General features: G+C 33.3%; 1 protein-coding gene across 1 annotated transcript in view; it reads right to left on the bottom strand.

Annotated features, from left to right (window-relative positions):
* Positions 1 to 1,967: 1,967 nt before the first annotated feature.
* LOC122806121 (RAS guanyl-releasing protein 1-like) overlaps positions 1,968 to 17,843 on the bottom strand; it is a 305,475-nt gene continuing 289,599 nt past the window's right edge. The window contains exon 7 of the mRNA XM_044076359.1: positions 1,968 to 3,544. Coding sequence (XP_043932294.1) covers positions 3,338 to 3,544 — 207 coding nt within the window. The 3' untranslated portion in view covers positions 1,968 to 3,337. The remainder of the gene's footprint in view (positions 3,545 to 17,843) is intronic.

The raw sequence follows: 17,843 nt of genomic DNA, 5'->3' as shown, positions 1-17,843 counted from the left end.
ACGTGTCCCAGTTATATCCCAAACACTGTTTACAACTACACAAAATGACCTTTAGAATTAAAATCCACACAAGACTGGAAGCACCCTTCACCATATCAGAGGACTTCTAACAGCCGCCTGGAATGGAGAACACACTATAAACATCATGCAGAGATGCTCTGCCCCCTTGCACCCACCTTATAAAATGAACCTTCTCTTTGAATTTTGTTTGCTTCCCATCCAGTGGTACCTTCTCACTGTAAAGGATGAGTGAACAATGCAGTTTATGGTTTACAGCCAAAAGTGAATAGTTTGTTCAACCAGAAACCAGTCCCTATAATCCCTTTACACAGCAGCACTTCCCTCACAATAAGACATCTCTGTATCAAATTGCTATCCAGTGCCTTAAGGCAAATCATGAGAGATGACCAGTGACCCAGAAAATATAACATATCTCTGACATTCCTTCTAACAAATCAAACTGCAGACCTTCAAAAGATGGTTTCTAATTCATATACATCTATTTTCTTGTATTCAGTATGTAATGCTTCTGAACTTAAGTGACTAACTGATGTGGGCACGAAACTGTGGATTTCCGCAACAGCAAACTGCCTGAATGCTGCAACCTTTGCAGATATTTATTTTATATGTGCTTTTTTTCTATTTTGCTTTACCAGCTTTCAGACCACCCGTATGGGACTCAAGCCTATTCATTCCCTAGGCATGAAGAGTTCCTGTCAGATACACTAGGTCAAAAAACGTCTGGAGGGGCCATCAACTAGGCAGGCATTGGGGCATTTTTGTGCTTTTATCATCCCCAGTAATAAGAGTTTATTTATGCAAATGCTATAATTCCTGGCCCTGAATGGTGATGTGGGCACTGACATCACCACAGGGACCACTATCACGTTGCTCATACTCCTCCATGTGTCCAGTATGTGCTATCACTGGCTGAGATGGTCAAGCCCTCATTATTCCTACACTAGCCCCTGCCTTTATGACACTGTTTCTGCCCCCTAGCAGTGATCACGTCAGGAGAGGAGGAGGACTAAGGCAGCTGTGACCAACCCCCTCCCTGCAGTGTGGGCACACCCGTCCTGCAAGTCTGTGCCATCAAGTACAAATGCACAAGCCACTGATCTATTTGCGTTACTTAGGCTGTTGTTGGGGTTTTATCCCTCTATGCCATGGGTGCTGTTGTGGCAATTCATTCCGAACTGTTATTCTGAATATTAACATAGATACTCCAGAACAACAAGGACTTTAAGCTATCTGTAGACTACAAGAGCATCAGACATTTATATGCTCTTGCACTGAGACCTTTACTTGATTACACTCAACTTCTGGAGCACAGGCTAGGAAATAGAGTAGAACTGTGACAGCTTAAACTTAGAAAGATGTTGATGCTTATGCATGACACTGTTTAAAGAATAAGCATAAACTGTTCTACAAACTGCGTACAGCTTCTGTTCACCTGCTGATACTGTTTGCCCATACTGTGGCTATTTTACTTCATGCATCTATGTTCAGTGTTGTTCTGCACTAGTATTGTATCTTCATGCAGAGTAACACCCAGCCATATCCTATCGCATTACTTTGGCTTCTCTTTTCAAACTTCTCCTTGATGAATGTAATTAATGGTGCCTAATGATAAAGGATATAACTCTTGAGTGAAAACATGTTTTCACCTCTGGGTTAAGGCCATGCATCTTGAATTACAACACTAATTTTTTACCCCAGGACATATGTTGAATGAAATGTTTTTTTTTTCTTTAGAAAGTTATTAAACTTCACACTAATATTAATAGTAACATTTTTGGATAATGTTAAAAGATTAAACCTTAGAGGAATAATGTTACATTTTCAGTAGGAAATCATCACTCGCACATTTATACATACAGATTGCAACATTTCTGTAGAGAGACAGTAGTTTATAAAATTCTTTCAAATTATAAAATTTAAAAAGTTGTTGAATTAGCATAATTCAATGGCACTTACTGTGTAATGTTTAATAAAATACAAAGTTTAAGGCAAGAAACACAATAGTTTCTACAAGGCTGAGTTTCCATTATTATATTTAAAGATACATTCACTTTATATGCTTCACTGTCTCTCATGAAAGTGTAGTTTTTATTTCAATCGTGCACTTCAGAGGCTAGGTTTCATTTGTACATAATTGTGTTGTTGCAACGTTTCACTGCAAATTGTGCCCAGGATTTGTATAAAACAAATGCTGACTGCACTGGTTTAACCTAGTTTGAATAGTCTGATCCCACTTGGTAATGCTGAAAATTCCAGGAAGAATACAGGAAATGTTCTGAATAAATTACAAAAGACTGGATTAATCCTTTCAATCTGACACACTGTCACCAGTTTCAAAACTCACATGAAGTTTCAGTACATATAAACTATGTAGCTCTGTACAAATAAACAAAGTATATTATATGAATAAAATTACATCCAACAAGGTAAACTCAAACACAATCATCTGGGTGCCTTAATATTAAGCTACTACAGCCAAGCACCAGTCAAGAGTGCCTGTATCTATTAAAAGTGCTGCATTGTGGAAGTATGCTCTTCAATTATAACATTCTCTCTTGTATTCAGTGCAAAACACACACACACAAATATTTTCCTCACTAGCAGATTCACACATGCAGATGTGTGTACATTTACACCTGTATCTGTGTATGTAAATTACTGTCTTCACCATCTATTGCTGCAACTTTAAGACAAAAGAGATTCATACTGTAGAATATTCAGGTTGGCTTTTACAATGGGAATAATTAAGTTCTCCTGTATACATTTAAGACATTGGTGAGGCAGAGAACATTCAGAAATCATTACTGAACTGCAGAGCAGCAGCTTTGATATTATGTAAGACAGGTGGCTTTAGCTTAAAGAGTACCCAAAACAGAGGTATCTTCATGATGTCCAAATACCCCCTATATAATGGGGACCTTAGCTGGGAAGCAGAAAGTAAGTATCGTGTCCTTGCTTTTTTACCAACAGTCTAGCAGTACACTCCATTATAAGGCAATGTGTAATGTTGCAAATCATACAGTGCTGGTGAAGTTATTTTAGCTGCTATTTTTTGTAATACTGTACACTTTTTAAACAATCTAGCCAAAAATCTGGCTGCAGGAACCACTGTACTACTTAAGGAATGCAACGCAATCCTTAAAAGGCAGTATTGCACAAGAACATGCTATACTTTTCATCATCTTTCACTGTCATTCCTTTAACGTATGACAGGAATATCACTGATGGATCCAAACAAGGAATGATGCCTGTGAAAAGCTGAAGTGATCTGTGCTTTTTTAGTTTTTTTTAGGTTCTCTGGGAAGTCCTGTTACTTCTAAGAGTCTTGCTGAAGATGAAAGGAGTCCATTTTTTGTAGAATAAAACTAACACTGGAATGGCTGAAGGACTCTGGTCTGTTATTAAGAGCTTCCAGGTCTTCATGCATTATGCTAATCTGTCCCTGGAGGTGGGCATTCTCTGCTTCCAGCTGGGCATTTGTTGAACACAGGTCTGCATTTTTTATCAATAAACTGTCTCTTTCCTAAAAATGAAAAAAAAAGAAAGATGTTAAAGGGACTACATTAATGTTTAGTTTCTTAATAACATTCTTTTCTTGAATATGCTTTGCCACTACATTACTCTAGAGTGCAAGAACCAATTCACTCACCTTCATGGAACAAACAAAATGATATTCCAGCCATAACTGCAAATATTGTAGCATATCTTTATAGGTACTGAGCCTGTAGTGGATATATTTCTTTAATACCAATTTTTAAGAAACTTTTCACTTAAAACTACTGCAATAGTTTCATATATTTTTCATATAAAGAATAGCTTGACCAATGTTAGAATTTATTAGAGCTTAGCAAGCAGATTTTTTTTTACCATGTAACCATGAAAGACATTTATGTACCTTTTTCTTGCATTGAATGTACCTGGAGATATGGATTGTTGAAAGTAAACACATAAACCATGTCAAGATAATAGCATGAGAAATATTTTAAGCAATTCTCCCATCTGCATGCTTTTTATCTGTTTAGTCCTTTCAGTCTTGAAAATATATGTATGGATTTTATCACAGCTATAAAATCTTTGAACCTTGTATAAACCAGCTTGTGTTTTTTTCTGTTTAGAAGGTATGAGGGCTTGTATCCATGCATATAGTTGAATCTCTCTCTATATTGAGATATTCTGTATCATGATACTATTCTAATAAATAATGAGTCTGTATCCAGAATCATTGATGGCCTGTATATTGAACTTACTAGCTGTATGACATTAGGTGTTAACAAATATTCCTTTACAAACCCTTCAGTCAGAAACCACTATCTAAAGTCATACAACAAGAGTTGCCATCCATGAATAAAACATAGGTGGTTACCAGGCTATTGAGCCAATACCCATTTTAAGCCTAGCCAAGCGTACCCCACATTTACTAAAATATTGCTGACTTTGCAACAGACCAAGGAATTTTACAGTTATGGTACAGGCTTGTAAACTTTGGGCATTTACAGGCTGCGCCTGTTCATTAGGGACATAGGTGCCAAACCAGGGGTAAATGTATGCTTTCCCATCTATTTGTCCAAGTTACATATGAATGTGGTTAGGGATGAGCTTTGCTTCCCATAGATGGAACACATACCTTTCCCTCAAACATGTCCTGTTTATATTGCATCCTACATTTACATCCTTAGAACTGCAACAACTCCATCAGTATGGGATCAGAGAATGCCTTGCAGGGCAGGTATAGATCACCATGCAGAACCTCTAGGGTCTCTCAAGCTGTTTCAAGTGCCTGGTCAGGTACATGAGGAAGGCTGCATTGTAGTCATTGATTGTTTCTGTTTGTAATATGCTTATGTCTTTCAATATATGGTTTATCTTTTGCAGAAAAAAAGTCACTTCAAGATTATTAGATGAACATTGTCCCAACAAAGAATGAATCTACACTATTCAGAATTAATTTACTAACAGGCACCGATAAGCGGAAGATGAGTTTAAGAGCTGCTATATTAGTCTGTAGCATGCTGTCTCTTACAGCCCCCAACAGTATAATAGGCATTATACTGGTTTAGGGACTGGAGGAATGCTAGCACATTTGGCTACCAAAACTGAGAGTAACTGGTTATTGATTACAGCTGTGTGCAGCAACTGCAGTCTTTTATAAGTAAATGCACAATTTCAACCCTTTAATAACCATGTGTCTTAGTATGAATTACAGTGATAGCAACTTGAGGAGGACATATTGGATTCCTCTACCCCCAGAAATTATCCTTAACTCATCCATAAGATTCCAAGAGAACCAACCTTTCAGTATATCCAAAATTTCTGTTGAGGTCTCCTGCCAGTGGGCCATGCCATGTACATCATTCACAGGAGGTATCCTTACCAGGGTGTCAAACCATATCTCAACCAATTCTTGTCATCTTAGAGGACCAGTGGCTGTACACTGATATCCTCCCAACCTACTGAGCTCCTCACTCTACCATGTAGAATGAGCCATTTCCACTTCCTGTATACAAAATCTTGTCTTCTCGGTCAATACCACAAATCTGTGAACACAGCTACAGATAAGAGCAATGCTTATCCATTAACCCATGACTTTGTTCTGTGACTCTGGTTTTGCTTAACCAGCACACAGATAGTATACCAACAATACTTCTACCACTGCATTCATCCACTGACCAATCTACTGACCATTTATACCCTCTCTATAGAATGAGACTTAAAGTTAATGTAACTCACCCAGCTAACACAGCTGATCTCTCTTCACCAGCAAAGAGCAACCTACTCATTCCTTTGAAAGAAGCCCTACCTATGTGGGAGATAAAATTAAAACTATGAGTTCAGTCAGGCCTAGTTATGAATGCATTTGCCAGAGAACAGGAGAATTCTGATCCTAATTTTATAAAATAAATTTAAAAGTGTACTGGGCATATGAGTTACTCATACACTTGTGCCTATATGAAAAATAAATTAGTATCCACCTCACTTTATCTTAAGTTCTGTTTAACAAAAGATCTTTAGGTTTATAAAACATATCAAATATGCTGCTTATTGAGTGTAGTGATGGTTGAATGATGCAGAAGTCAAATGGAGGAAGATGGATTGTTGAAAGTTAGTGTGAGTTTGTGAAGTTAATGCTGATACTTTTTAGTATGTTAAAACGTTCAACATTAATGTGGTTAGAGGTATGTGTCAGAGTGTTTGTGGGTTAGGATTTGAGTAAGAGTTGGGTAAGCAGATAGATTTAGATTTAGTGCTTTGCGTGTGTGTTGATGTATGTGGTGTGGGTGTGTTAGAGTGTCTTGTGTAGAGTTATGGAAAGGGTTTTCCTAAGACAAACTGTTGTGTTAGGGTTAGCACACATTTGTAAGGTTGGGCAGGGGATACACTTTCACATATCAAACTATGAAATGAGAAATTGGGCCTAATAATAGTATAATGAGATCTTATTGAAACGTGAGTTTAAAAATAATACCTCCTACTTCCTTGTCCTAAGTTAGACAATAGGGATGCAATTTTGAAATATATGCATGTAAACTGCAGATAAGAAGAAAGTGGCATCTAAGAGTAATAGGTGCAGCTTACATGTGCAAATATGAATAGGAACAAGAGAATTAAAGGAACATTTGAATACTGAAATGCAAATACATGTATGACTACTTTCTAATATTTAAATTCTAGTTATTAAGTACATAATTAGATGCAGTTTCAGACTGAATCTTTATGAATATACCTGTATTAATAAGTAACATAAACAAGTCTGGTACATTTCATATCTCAATGCCAGCAAGGTCAAACTAGTCAGCTAACAGAAAAATATAGATAAATCTCCTGTTCCTCAGAAAATTAGAAGCTTGAAGGGCTTCAGTTATCTGGGTTAAGCCAAAATGGAAAATAACAGCAACAGTATGTAAAACATGAACAAAAATCTTGCTGGAAGCATTGGCTTAAGTAGTAATTTTCATTACTCAACCAATGTGGAAACTGTATATAAATAAACAATTTCATGGGTAAAGTTCAGTGACCTCATGATGAAAATGGAGTAACTTTGTTATCAAAAATAAGCTTCTAGGCGTGGCCAAGGATGAACACAGGATAGCAGCAGATTTCTTCAGCTCCACCAATTTCATTACATTGACAGGAATTAATTACTTAAAAAATTAATTCTTGAAGTAATTTTCTTTCTAAATATGTTTGTTTTATATAGTTCTTGAACTATATCTAAAAAAGAAAGGAAATCTTAATAATATTCCTGTCAGAAATTACTTTGGAAATTTTCCTGTCAGTTTATCAGTCTGAAATGAGTTCCAGTAAGACAAATTCTCAAGACTCCAGCATCAAGAAAGAACTTCAGTCTCTGATAATTATAGTCCAGCAACTTACTGCTAAGATGGATAAAATGGATACTAAAATAGACACTTTCATAGAAAAACTACAAAACAAATAGACTTGTTACATATGGACCTGCAACAACAGAAGATCCAGATGACAGGCATAGAAGAAGCTGTGAATGACATGGAAAATAGAATACAAGAAGAGGAAATCAACATTGAGTTTCTGCTGAAACAAAATACACATTTACAAACAAAGCTGGATGACCTGGAAAATAGATCTAGGCAATAACATTAGGATTTTTGGACTGCCAGAAAATATTGAAGGTAACAATATTACTTCTTTTTAACAACATGGCTCCCTAAAACTTTAGATTTACCAGAAGCATTCTCTTTTGGTATCGAAGAGCACATAGATCTATAGCTAATACTAACTCTAACAAAAACTATCCTAGATCAGTTATAGTTAGATTTCTATCATCTTTTGATAAAGAGATGGTTCTTAAATCTGCTTGGGCTAAAGCTCCTGTTAAGATTAATGAAACAACTGTGCTTTGACAATGACTATTCTTCCATGGTATTAGCTAAAAGAAAAGTTTTTCTGCCACTAATAAGGGAGCTTAAAAGCACAATTTAAAACATACCTTCTGTTTCCTGCCAAGCTTAAAATCTTCCTTCCTGATGGTCCTAAAATTTTCGATGACTTAGACTCTGCTTTACCGCTTATCAAAAAAATAAGATTTTGGAAAAATAGAAGAAATGGAATGGGCTAGTCCTTCGTTAAAGAGACTGGCAACTGAAACTTCATGGAAGACTTCAGAGAAGAAGAAGAGACTAAAAGACAAATGATTTGTACTATGTTTTTTTTTTCTCTCTCATCATTTTATTTTATTATTAATCTTTTAAATATAGTTCCTGCATTTCCAAGAAGCAACAAATATTTTGAAAAAGATTTAATCAAAGTTATTCTCTGTGTGCAAAGAAATGTTTTGTTTCATAACTAGTCAAAATATCTGGAGATTTAATGGCAAGCTGTGATTTAACTTGTTTCTCTTTCTGAAGAGGAAAAATAAGGTCAGTAATTTGATACATTTTTTTCCTTTAAAAGTTTATATGTTCTTCAAATGCTATTCCTAATTATACTTTCTTGATTACACTGCTTATGCTTGTTTGTAAATAATCTGTCATGCTTTAACCAATAATAATTAGAACTAAATAATAGTAAATAATATGTTTTATTTTTAACTCTATTAATATAAACAGTAAGTAACATTCTATTGTATATACTTCTTATAGCTTTCTCTTACATTTTTTTTATTTCTGCCTTACACCCTTTTACTTTCTACTCTCTTTTCTTTTCTTTATTAATATATAGAAATGCTTTTGATCATATAGACACAGTAAATAATAAGATTTGCATAGGAGTTGAGTTGGGACAAAAATGTTGAGTTTTGTTACTTATTAATAATTTTGGGCTTGATTTCACTTACATAGAGTCTGTAATAACCTGTAGAATGCATTGTGAAGGTTTTGTCATGTTTAGATGCATTTACACTGCTAAATGAATGTTTGTCACTAGTTTTAATAAGTTTCCGCCAAAATGTTAAGAGAGACAATCTGGGATGTGGGCTGTCTCATGCACAGTGTCCATGAGCTACTTCAAAAGCTTCAACTCTCAGAATTCTCACAGAGAAGCTGAAAGCAGCTAGTCTCACCTCTGACCTAGATATCACACTGACACATCACAGATACAGGAATGACACTACCTAATTATACTTTCTTGATTACACTGCTTATGCTTGTTTGTAAATAATCTGTCATGCTTTAACTAATAATAATTAGAACTAAATAATAGTAAATAATATGTTTTATTTTTAACTCTATTAATATAAACAGTAAGTAATATTCTATTGTATATACTTCTTATAGCTTTCTCTTACATTTTTTTTATTTCTGCCTTACACCCTTTTACTTTCTACTCTCTTTTCTTTTCTTTATTAATATATAGAAATACTTTTGATCATATAGACACAGTAAATAATAAGATTCGCATAGGAGTTGAGTTGGGACAAAAATGTTGAGTTTTGTTACTTATTAATAATTTTGGGCTTGATTTCACTTACATAGAGTCTGTAATAACCTGTAGAATGCATTGTGAAGGTTTTGTCATGTTTAGATGCATTTACACTGCTAAATGAATGTTTGTCACTAGTTTTTAATAAGTTTCCCACCAAAATGTTAAGAGAGACAATCTGGGATGTGGGCTGTCTCATGCACAGTGTCCATGAGCTACTTCAAAAGCTGCAACTCTTAGAATTCTCACAGAGAAGCTGAAAGCAGCTGGTTTCACCTTTGACCTAGATATCACACTGACACATCACAGATACAGGAATAGCAGATTAATAATATGTGTTAAAAACCTATGTCCCAAACATATACATTACTATAACTCATTTAATTCATCTGATTGACAAGCATAAATAATTTTATAACTCTATACTGGAAGAAATTGTCATGTGATATATTTTAAAGCAGTAGTATAGCATGTTTGTAAAATCTGGTTACTAAAATGTGTTTGCTGTGCATTATTTTGTATAAAGCAGACAGATTTATTGAAGGGACAGCAATGTAAGATGGTGCTCAGTAAAGATACAACTCAGTGAGATCATATATATATATATATATATATATATATATATATATATATATATATGTATGTGTGTGTGTGTGTGTGTGTGTGTGTGTGTGTGTGTTTGTGTGTGTTTGTGTGTATGTGTGTGTGTGTGTGTGTGTGTGTGTGTGTGTGTGTGTGTATGTGTGTGTGTGTGTGTGTGTGTGTGTGTGTGTGTGTGTGTGTGTGTGTGTGCATGTGTGTGTGTATGTGTGTATGTAGATATGTATATAAATGTTTCTGAGAATCTGCTTAACTATGAAGTATGATTTATAACAATTTCTATGAATACAATATTTTATTCTATTGGCAATAATGAGTTTGAGTAAATGCTCATATACAAGCAATTCAAGGTTTTTTTGGAAGCTGTTAACTGTATTTACATGACAGAAAATAGATGCATCCTAATATATGTAATGTCTGAATCATATTAGCCAAAGTTTTTGATTTAAATGAATGTTAGAACTTATTTTTCTCTCCTCTTGATTTCTAACATCAAGATTATTTGAATGCTATTTGCATACAAGTGTTTTATATTACATCGATATATAGTAGTATGAACAGTTTTTAAAAAAAAAAAAAAAAAAAAAGGTTTATTTTAGTTTATATGATGCTGTTTTACCAAATATGTAGTCTTGTCTTGCTAGATAATTGAATTGAAAACTGTTAACTTGAGTTAAATATAACTAGTATTAAATTGATAAGGTGGTAGCTGACGTACTGCTGCTTAGGGTAGGGGGTTAACTTGAGTGGTAAATACTACTCTAAGTTGGAGTTTACAACTCCAGGCTGGATGCAAGGTTTAATCCTTACATTATTTTCACTTGTTCATTGTTATTTGTATATAGTTTTGACATCCACAATATATTTTGTACATTCATTGTCACTACAAACAAAATTGAATCCTATACGAAATCCCATAAGAGATTCAATAAATACAGCTATATTTAAAGGTACACCTAAAGGAGGAGATGTAACATTACTTATCTTGTTATTTGTTATTTTGATCATAAGATTCTTAAGTTTTAAAAATGCCAAATTACATCTTTAAAAGGAATTTCTTTAAACATTAATGGATTGAATAATCCATGTAAAAGGGCAAGCCAAATAAGATACATTAATTTACATAAGGCCAACTTAGTCTTCCTACAAGAAACCCATCTCTTGAAAAAAGATATTGATAAACTAGCCACAAACAAATATACAGTATTGGTTAGTTCAGAGCACACTCAGAAAAAAAGAGGAGTGGCTATTTTATGGAATAAAAGTATGCCCATTCCTAAAACCATTAAGTCTTATCAGGATGACAAAGGAATGTTTTGTATGGTTACAATACAAATTAATGGGAAGACTTACACTTTAATTAATGTATATTGGATACCTGGAATTGGTATTAATACAGTGAAACATCATCTTGATAAGATCATATCATTCTCTATAGGAGATATTATTTTAGCTGGTGACTTTAATTGTATACTACATGAAAGTGATACTACCACTATAGGAAAGAGAAGAATTACATCTAATGCAAAACATTTAAAGGATTTTGCTAATTCTTATCATTTGAATGATATTAATAATCAGATAGATTCAAAATCATTACCATTCACCTTTTTTTCTAACAGATACAAAACTTATTCAAAAATAGATAGGGTCTTTATTTCTAACCAGATGGTAACAGATTTAATTAATTCCAAAATCATTTCATGTCCTATATCTGATCATAATTCAATTGTTTTTGAATTCATGATAAAAATACTCATAATGTTCAGATCAAAAGGATACCAGCATACTTAACTCAACTAAAAGACTATAAAGAATATATACTTTCAGAAGTAAAACATCTTTTAGACATAAATAACACTCCTGAAGTCTCCATTGTTTATGTTTGGGATGCCTTAAAATCATATCTATATGGACAAAGTATCAGATGGTATAATAATAAAAGGAAATCTTGGGATAAGGAATTGTTAGATATTCAAAGTAAATTAGACTCTTATAAACATAATAATAAAGAAAATATTATGGACAAGAAAGTTATTGAAGAAATAAACAAACTAAATGAGAAATACAAAGAAATTTTAACTCATAAAGTTAAAATAACTTTAGAGAAATACAAGTTTTGTCTTATTCAATAAGCCCCAAATACTTACATAGACTTAAAAATAAAACAAAAGGTTGAATAAACAAAACCATATCAAAGAAATCTTTTCTCTAAGGAAAAGAAGAATGTTTCTAGTATACCAGAAATACTAGATGAATTTAGAAATCACTTTCACAAAATTAACCATAATAATATTAACATGGAACCTAAAGATAAAATAAAGGAGTTTATAACCACAAATATGAATAAAAGCTTAATAAACAACAGATTAAACTATTGGACAAGAGTATTTCATATACAGAAGTTATTACACAAATAAATAAGCTTAAATCAAACAAAGCACCGGGTAATGATGGTATTATACCAGAGATATATAAAATCCTTTCTAAAAATACATATTCATTAATACATAAGGTTTTTATTTTGGCCCAAACTGAATTAATAACCCCCCCCATCTTGGCAATATACATTTATTTCGCCAATTTTAAAACCTAATAAAGATCCAACTAGATGTTCTTCATATCTGCCCATCTCATTACTTAATGTTGATTATAAAATGTTTATGAATATCTTTGCTGATAGATTGAAGACAATCATTCCCGGCATTATAGATATAGATCAGACAGGCTTCATTGTAAATAGAAATACTTTTGATAATATAAGAAGAACTTTAACATTAATAGATTTTGCAAATAAGAAAAAGAAAGATTTAACACTTATTAGTCTTGATATAAGTTCAGCATTTGATTCAGTAAGTTGGGACTATCTGTTTAACTTAATGAAGTGCACAAACTTCTCGGATGCATTTGTAAATCTAATTGAACATTTATACAAAGGAACGTTGGCTTATATTAAGGTAGGAACATATGTTTCACAAAAAATACCCATTCTTAAAGGTACAAAACAAGGATGTCCACTTTCTCCACTATTATTCACTTTAGTAATGGAACCTTGGGCTAATTTGATCAGAAACAGTACTGACATAGAGGGTTTTGAAATAGATGAAAATACAACATCCAAAATTCAACTTTTGCAGATGATGTTCTAATTACATCAGCAGGATCTAATTCTTCTATACAGTCTCTATTTGATAACATGATGAATTTTAAAAGTATTTCTGGTTTAATATTCAATGAAGAAAAACTAAAATACTACCTATATATACACGAAAAAATATTCTCATTAGTGATTTTACTAAATATGTACCCAATTCAGGTCAGATAACTTATTTAGGTATAATACTATCTAAAGATATTAAATCTATTATATATAATAATTATAATACCTGTTTTCTTAATATACAAAATCTTTTAATACCTGGAATAATATGTTTTTACTATGGAGGAGAGACTTACATTATTAAAATGATAATATTCCCAAGATTTTATACTTAATACAATCAATAATACTTCCACCTACAAAAATAATTATCAAGAAACTGAACACACTAATGTTAAATTTCTTATGGGCACCTAATAGACCTAGGATTGCATTAAAGAAACATACTAATAGCTGGTCTCAAGGGGTATTTCTTTTCCAGACTTTAATTTATATACTATCTCTTCTATTGTAAAAGTTATTACTTTATTAATAGATCAGTCATATGTCACAAAATGGAAAGATTATTGGGAGCTAATTAGTATACACTTCATGAAAATCTCCTTAACACATAAAAATATGATTGTAAATAACTCCATGTTATGGTTACTAAAGGAATTTTGTACTTCACCTATTACACCTAAACATATGGTTTGTTACCCATTAAATATTATTATTAGTTATCGTAACTTTATATTCATGCACCCTAAGTATAGGGAATGGAATTTTATTGTATTTCCTATAATGTATACTCAGGGTATGCTTTTGTCATCTACTTCTGAAGGAACTCATTTAGCTATAGATAATGATCTAAAGTACTGGTATCAGTTGATATCTGATAATAAAGTTAAAAATCTAGATTTCTTAAAACAAGAATTTGATCTAAGAGAAACTTGCTGGTTAGAGGTTCAGACCTTTAGACAACATCTCATTAATAAAATAGATTTAATGTCTATAACTGTTAAAGAATCTATTCCAACACTGATTGATTACTTGATATTAAATTTACAACATAAAGTTTCTGATAAAGGTAAACTTTCATACATACATAAAGTTATCAGACAAGAAACTTTTTACAGTGTAGATTCATACTGGAATTATTTCACTTCTATTAATGGGGACCCACCAAATCAACAAGATAAACAATATATATTGGAATCTGCTTATAGAACTACGTCTTCCATTGTCTGGAGACTTTATACATGGAAATTTTTACATAGATCTTTTATACACCTTTGATGATGAATAAAATAAATAATAAAGATAATCTATGTAAGAGATGTAATGTAGAAATTAATGCTGACTGGGCTCATATGTTTTATGACTGTATAAAATTGAAAGAATACTGGAAGTCAATTAATGAATTTTTGCAGGCTCTTTTACAGATAATTTCATTATTTCTAAATCTCTTATATTATTCAACACACCTGTACCTCAAAGTGTTAAAAGGTTAAGCTTCCCTTGTTATGGTCTATTCTAGCAGTGGCTAGGAAAATAATAACTAGAAATTGGATTTCAGATACACCTCCTTCGTTCAATGAATTTAAAAATGTTATGAATATAGTGTGCCATATGGAAATAAACACAATTAGGACTAGAACAAACAGAAAAACATCTTATTTTATTGTATGGGATAATTTACAAAATTTGTTAAAAAAATTTTAATTTCAATAGCATGGTATTTTAGTTTAATTAATTGATCTGATTGTAGTGGATGTCTTTGTAAATACTTTAGTTGTTTTGTTGAATATTATAATAATACCTATTTTTAATTACTTGTATAAAATTGTTATGATATTTCTCTTATATGTTAAAACAATAAACCTGTTTTGAAAAAAAAATAAGCTTCTACTGTACTTGGCATCTTCATATAAATTTCTATATGATTCTGTTATTACTATTTTTTGTGATAAATGCCTTTTTGAATTTTATGGAACATCATGTGAGAGGGAAGTAAAATTTTCTTCAACATATTTTAACCACCAGCTGGGAAGCCAATGGAGTATGAAAGAGAACACTATGAGTATTTTAAGTAAAAATCATAACAAGCTAATACTGCATTGTATAATCTGTGGGTTAGAATTCCTTTGGTAGGCTCTCTATTTGTTTCCATTTGTTTACTGGGAAAGTCTGACTGGGCCAGCAAAGACCCCTTTTTCAGCACAAGCCCAGGGAGAAAAACTCCAGTGGTGTAACCAAATGTTTAATTAACATATTTAATAAGTAACTTTGATTTTGCTAATAGAGTATGGAACAAGAAGGAAGGAAGTATTATATGAATAATGAAGGCCATATAACAAAAAGTGTTAAGGAAAGAGCCAGAGGATAATATCAGTTAAGAAAAGTGGAATGGGAGATTACAACAGTTGAACATGACAAACTGCAGCCAGGAGGAGTGACAGGAGGAAATAGATGAGTGCAGACTGTTGGCATACATTTAATAGGTAATGTATTGGTGTGATAAGGAAGAATCCTGAGAGTGGGGGATTTTATGAAGTAGTTGTATATAACAAAGCCTGAGAGATAAATAACAGGAAGTGAGATATGTGGGTATAAAATTACTGATGTGTTCACTCTGGAGCACTGGAAAAAAAATTTACACAGGTGATGGCTGATAAGTTGGGTTAGAATGATGCTAGTGTGGAGTTAGAAGAGATAATGGGAGAATGACATGGGAAGTCACAGATCCACTTTTCAGACACAAGTGATTTTAGTTGGGTTTTAAATGAGTTGTGTTGTTATTCACAAACTACTAGTAAAAGGGAATTCCAGACTTTGGCCACAGACCAGGAGTAGAGAGCTTTACCATGAGAGCTGATGACTGAGGAGACAGATTGGTCCATATCATGAGAGACTCAAGGACTAGGCATTTCAAGGAGTAGTCAAGAATTTTGTAAACTTGTTTTAGGTGTATTAGTTTGAGAAAGTTGCAGAACTCAACGTTGTTTAATTAGAAAACAATGGTGAGATCTGGCAAAAGCGTTAGTAGCAAATGTGGCTATTTTACTGTGTGTGTGTGTGTGTGTGTGTGTGTGTGTGTGTGTGTGTGTGTGTGTGTGTGTGTGTGTGTGTATATATATATATATATATATATATATATATATATATATACACATGTGTGAGTGTTACAAATGGCTGAGTGCAGATATTAGAAGACTACATAGGAAAATAGATATGAAACTACAATGATTTTACCTTAAGAAGCCTGCAGAAGTGTATAGGAAGGAATGTACACATCATGCTAAATCAGAAAAAAAATCAGAAAAATGGTGGCTTGACTGAATTTTGTGCCTAAATTTGTTAAATATATACACATGTATATGAAATACCCACAGTAGACTGAATGTTCATTTTGCAGGCTAAAGGCAGGTATTTTCAGGTTTGATAATTTTGTATTGCTAACTGGTACTGCAATGTTCCACAGCACCTATTATATTGCATGTATACATTTGATATACTGGTTTGTGTAAAATAGTCAAGGACAGTTTGGTCAATAGCTGTTCTGTTGACTCTGTTTGGTTGCTAGAACAGCTGGTCAAAACACCTGGTACAAGATTACTGTTATAGCAGTGATGGGAAATAATACCCTTCCCCACTATTGCGTGATATTGGAGTTGGAATATTTAAGGGGGGGGGGAGTCTAGTCTACTCTGCAGAAAACATTTTTGTGGGGGGGGGTTCTGCTGTGGTTTTGTTGCTTGGAGCATGATGGGTTTTATAGTGCTGGTGATGTGGGTTGAAATCTCTCTCCCTCTCTCTCTCTATATATATATATATATATATATATATATATCTATATATGTATATATATATATATATATATATATATATATTTATTTATATATCCATATATAGAGATTATATTTTATGTATTCAACATTCAGCTCTTCACAAGTTATCTGCTTGCAGCTGACTGCTCATCTGTGCATTTCAATGCACTTGAATACATAGACTATGTCTATAAATATACTTTCTGTAAGACTGTGTGAAGTTATACACTGAACACACATTGTTTTGCTTTTCACAGTCATTATAATCAATGCCCTGTACACCCACAGAGGCACTGTAGGGATCTCAGGTGAATTCTGCAGACAATATTTGTGAATAGGCCCAGACTCAGTCTTTCTATGGGGTTCAAAAGCTATTACTGGGACTTCTAAATCTTCTCTTGATCAGCACCTTCAAAAGTGTTGTAGCTCAGGGCATAGCCACAGCCATAAATTTGGCTGCCTCTGCCAAGCCCTCATCACCAGCAATCATTACCTTAAGAAGTTATTTTACAATAGCCATTCTGTAGTTCTTGGTTGGGTGGACTTCCACAGGACTGTAGTGCACCCAATCTCCTATGAGCCCTTTTAACTGCACACTAGCAGCAGCACATCATTCTAACTTCTACTATCAGTTGAATTACTGTCACTCTCCTTGCAGTGCTACAGGTCTACATCATGATTGCACTGCAGCTTTCATCTGTTTTCAGTATCTTACTCAACACCACAGACTACAGACATACATGCAGAAAAACTATTCTTTGGAGTATTAGTTTCATTTTGCAGTGACAGGTGTAGGATTTCAGATTTGTGAATCCTGAATTAATGCCAACTGTATCCACCACTGTGACATATAAAACAGC

Source organism: Protopterus annectens, chromosome 7.part0 (genome assembly GCF_019279795.1).
Source record: "Protopterus annectens isolate FY-2018-M chromosome 7.part0, PAN1.0, whole genome shotgun sequence".
Classification (NCBI taxonomy): Eukaryota; Metazoa; Chordata; order Ceratodontiformes; family Protopteridae; genus Protopterus; species Protopterus annectens.
This window is presented reverse-complemented; position numbering and strand designations above follow the sequence as displayed.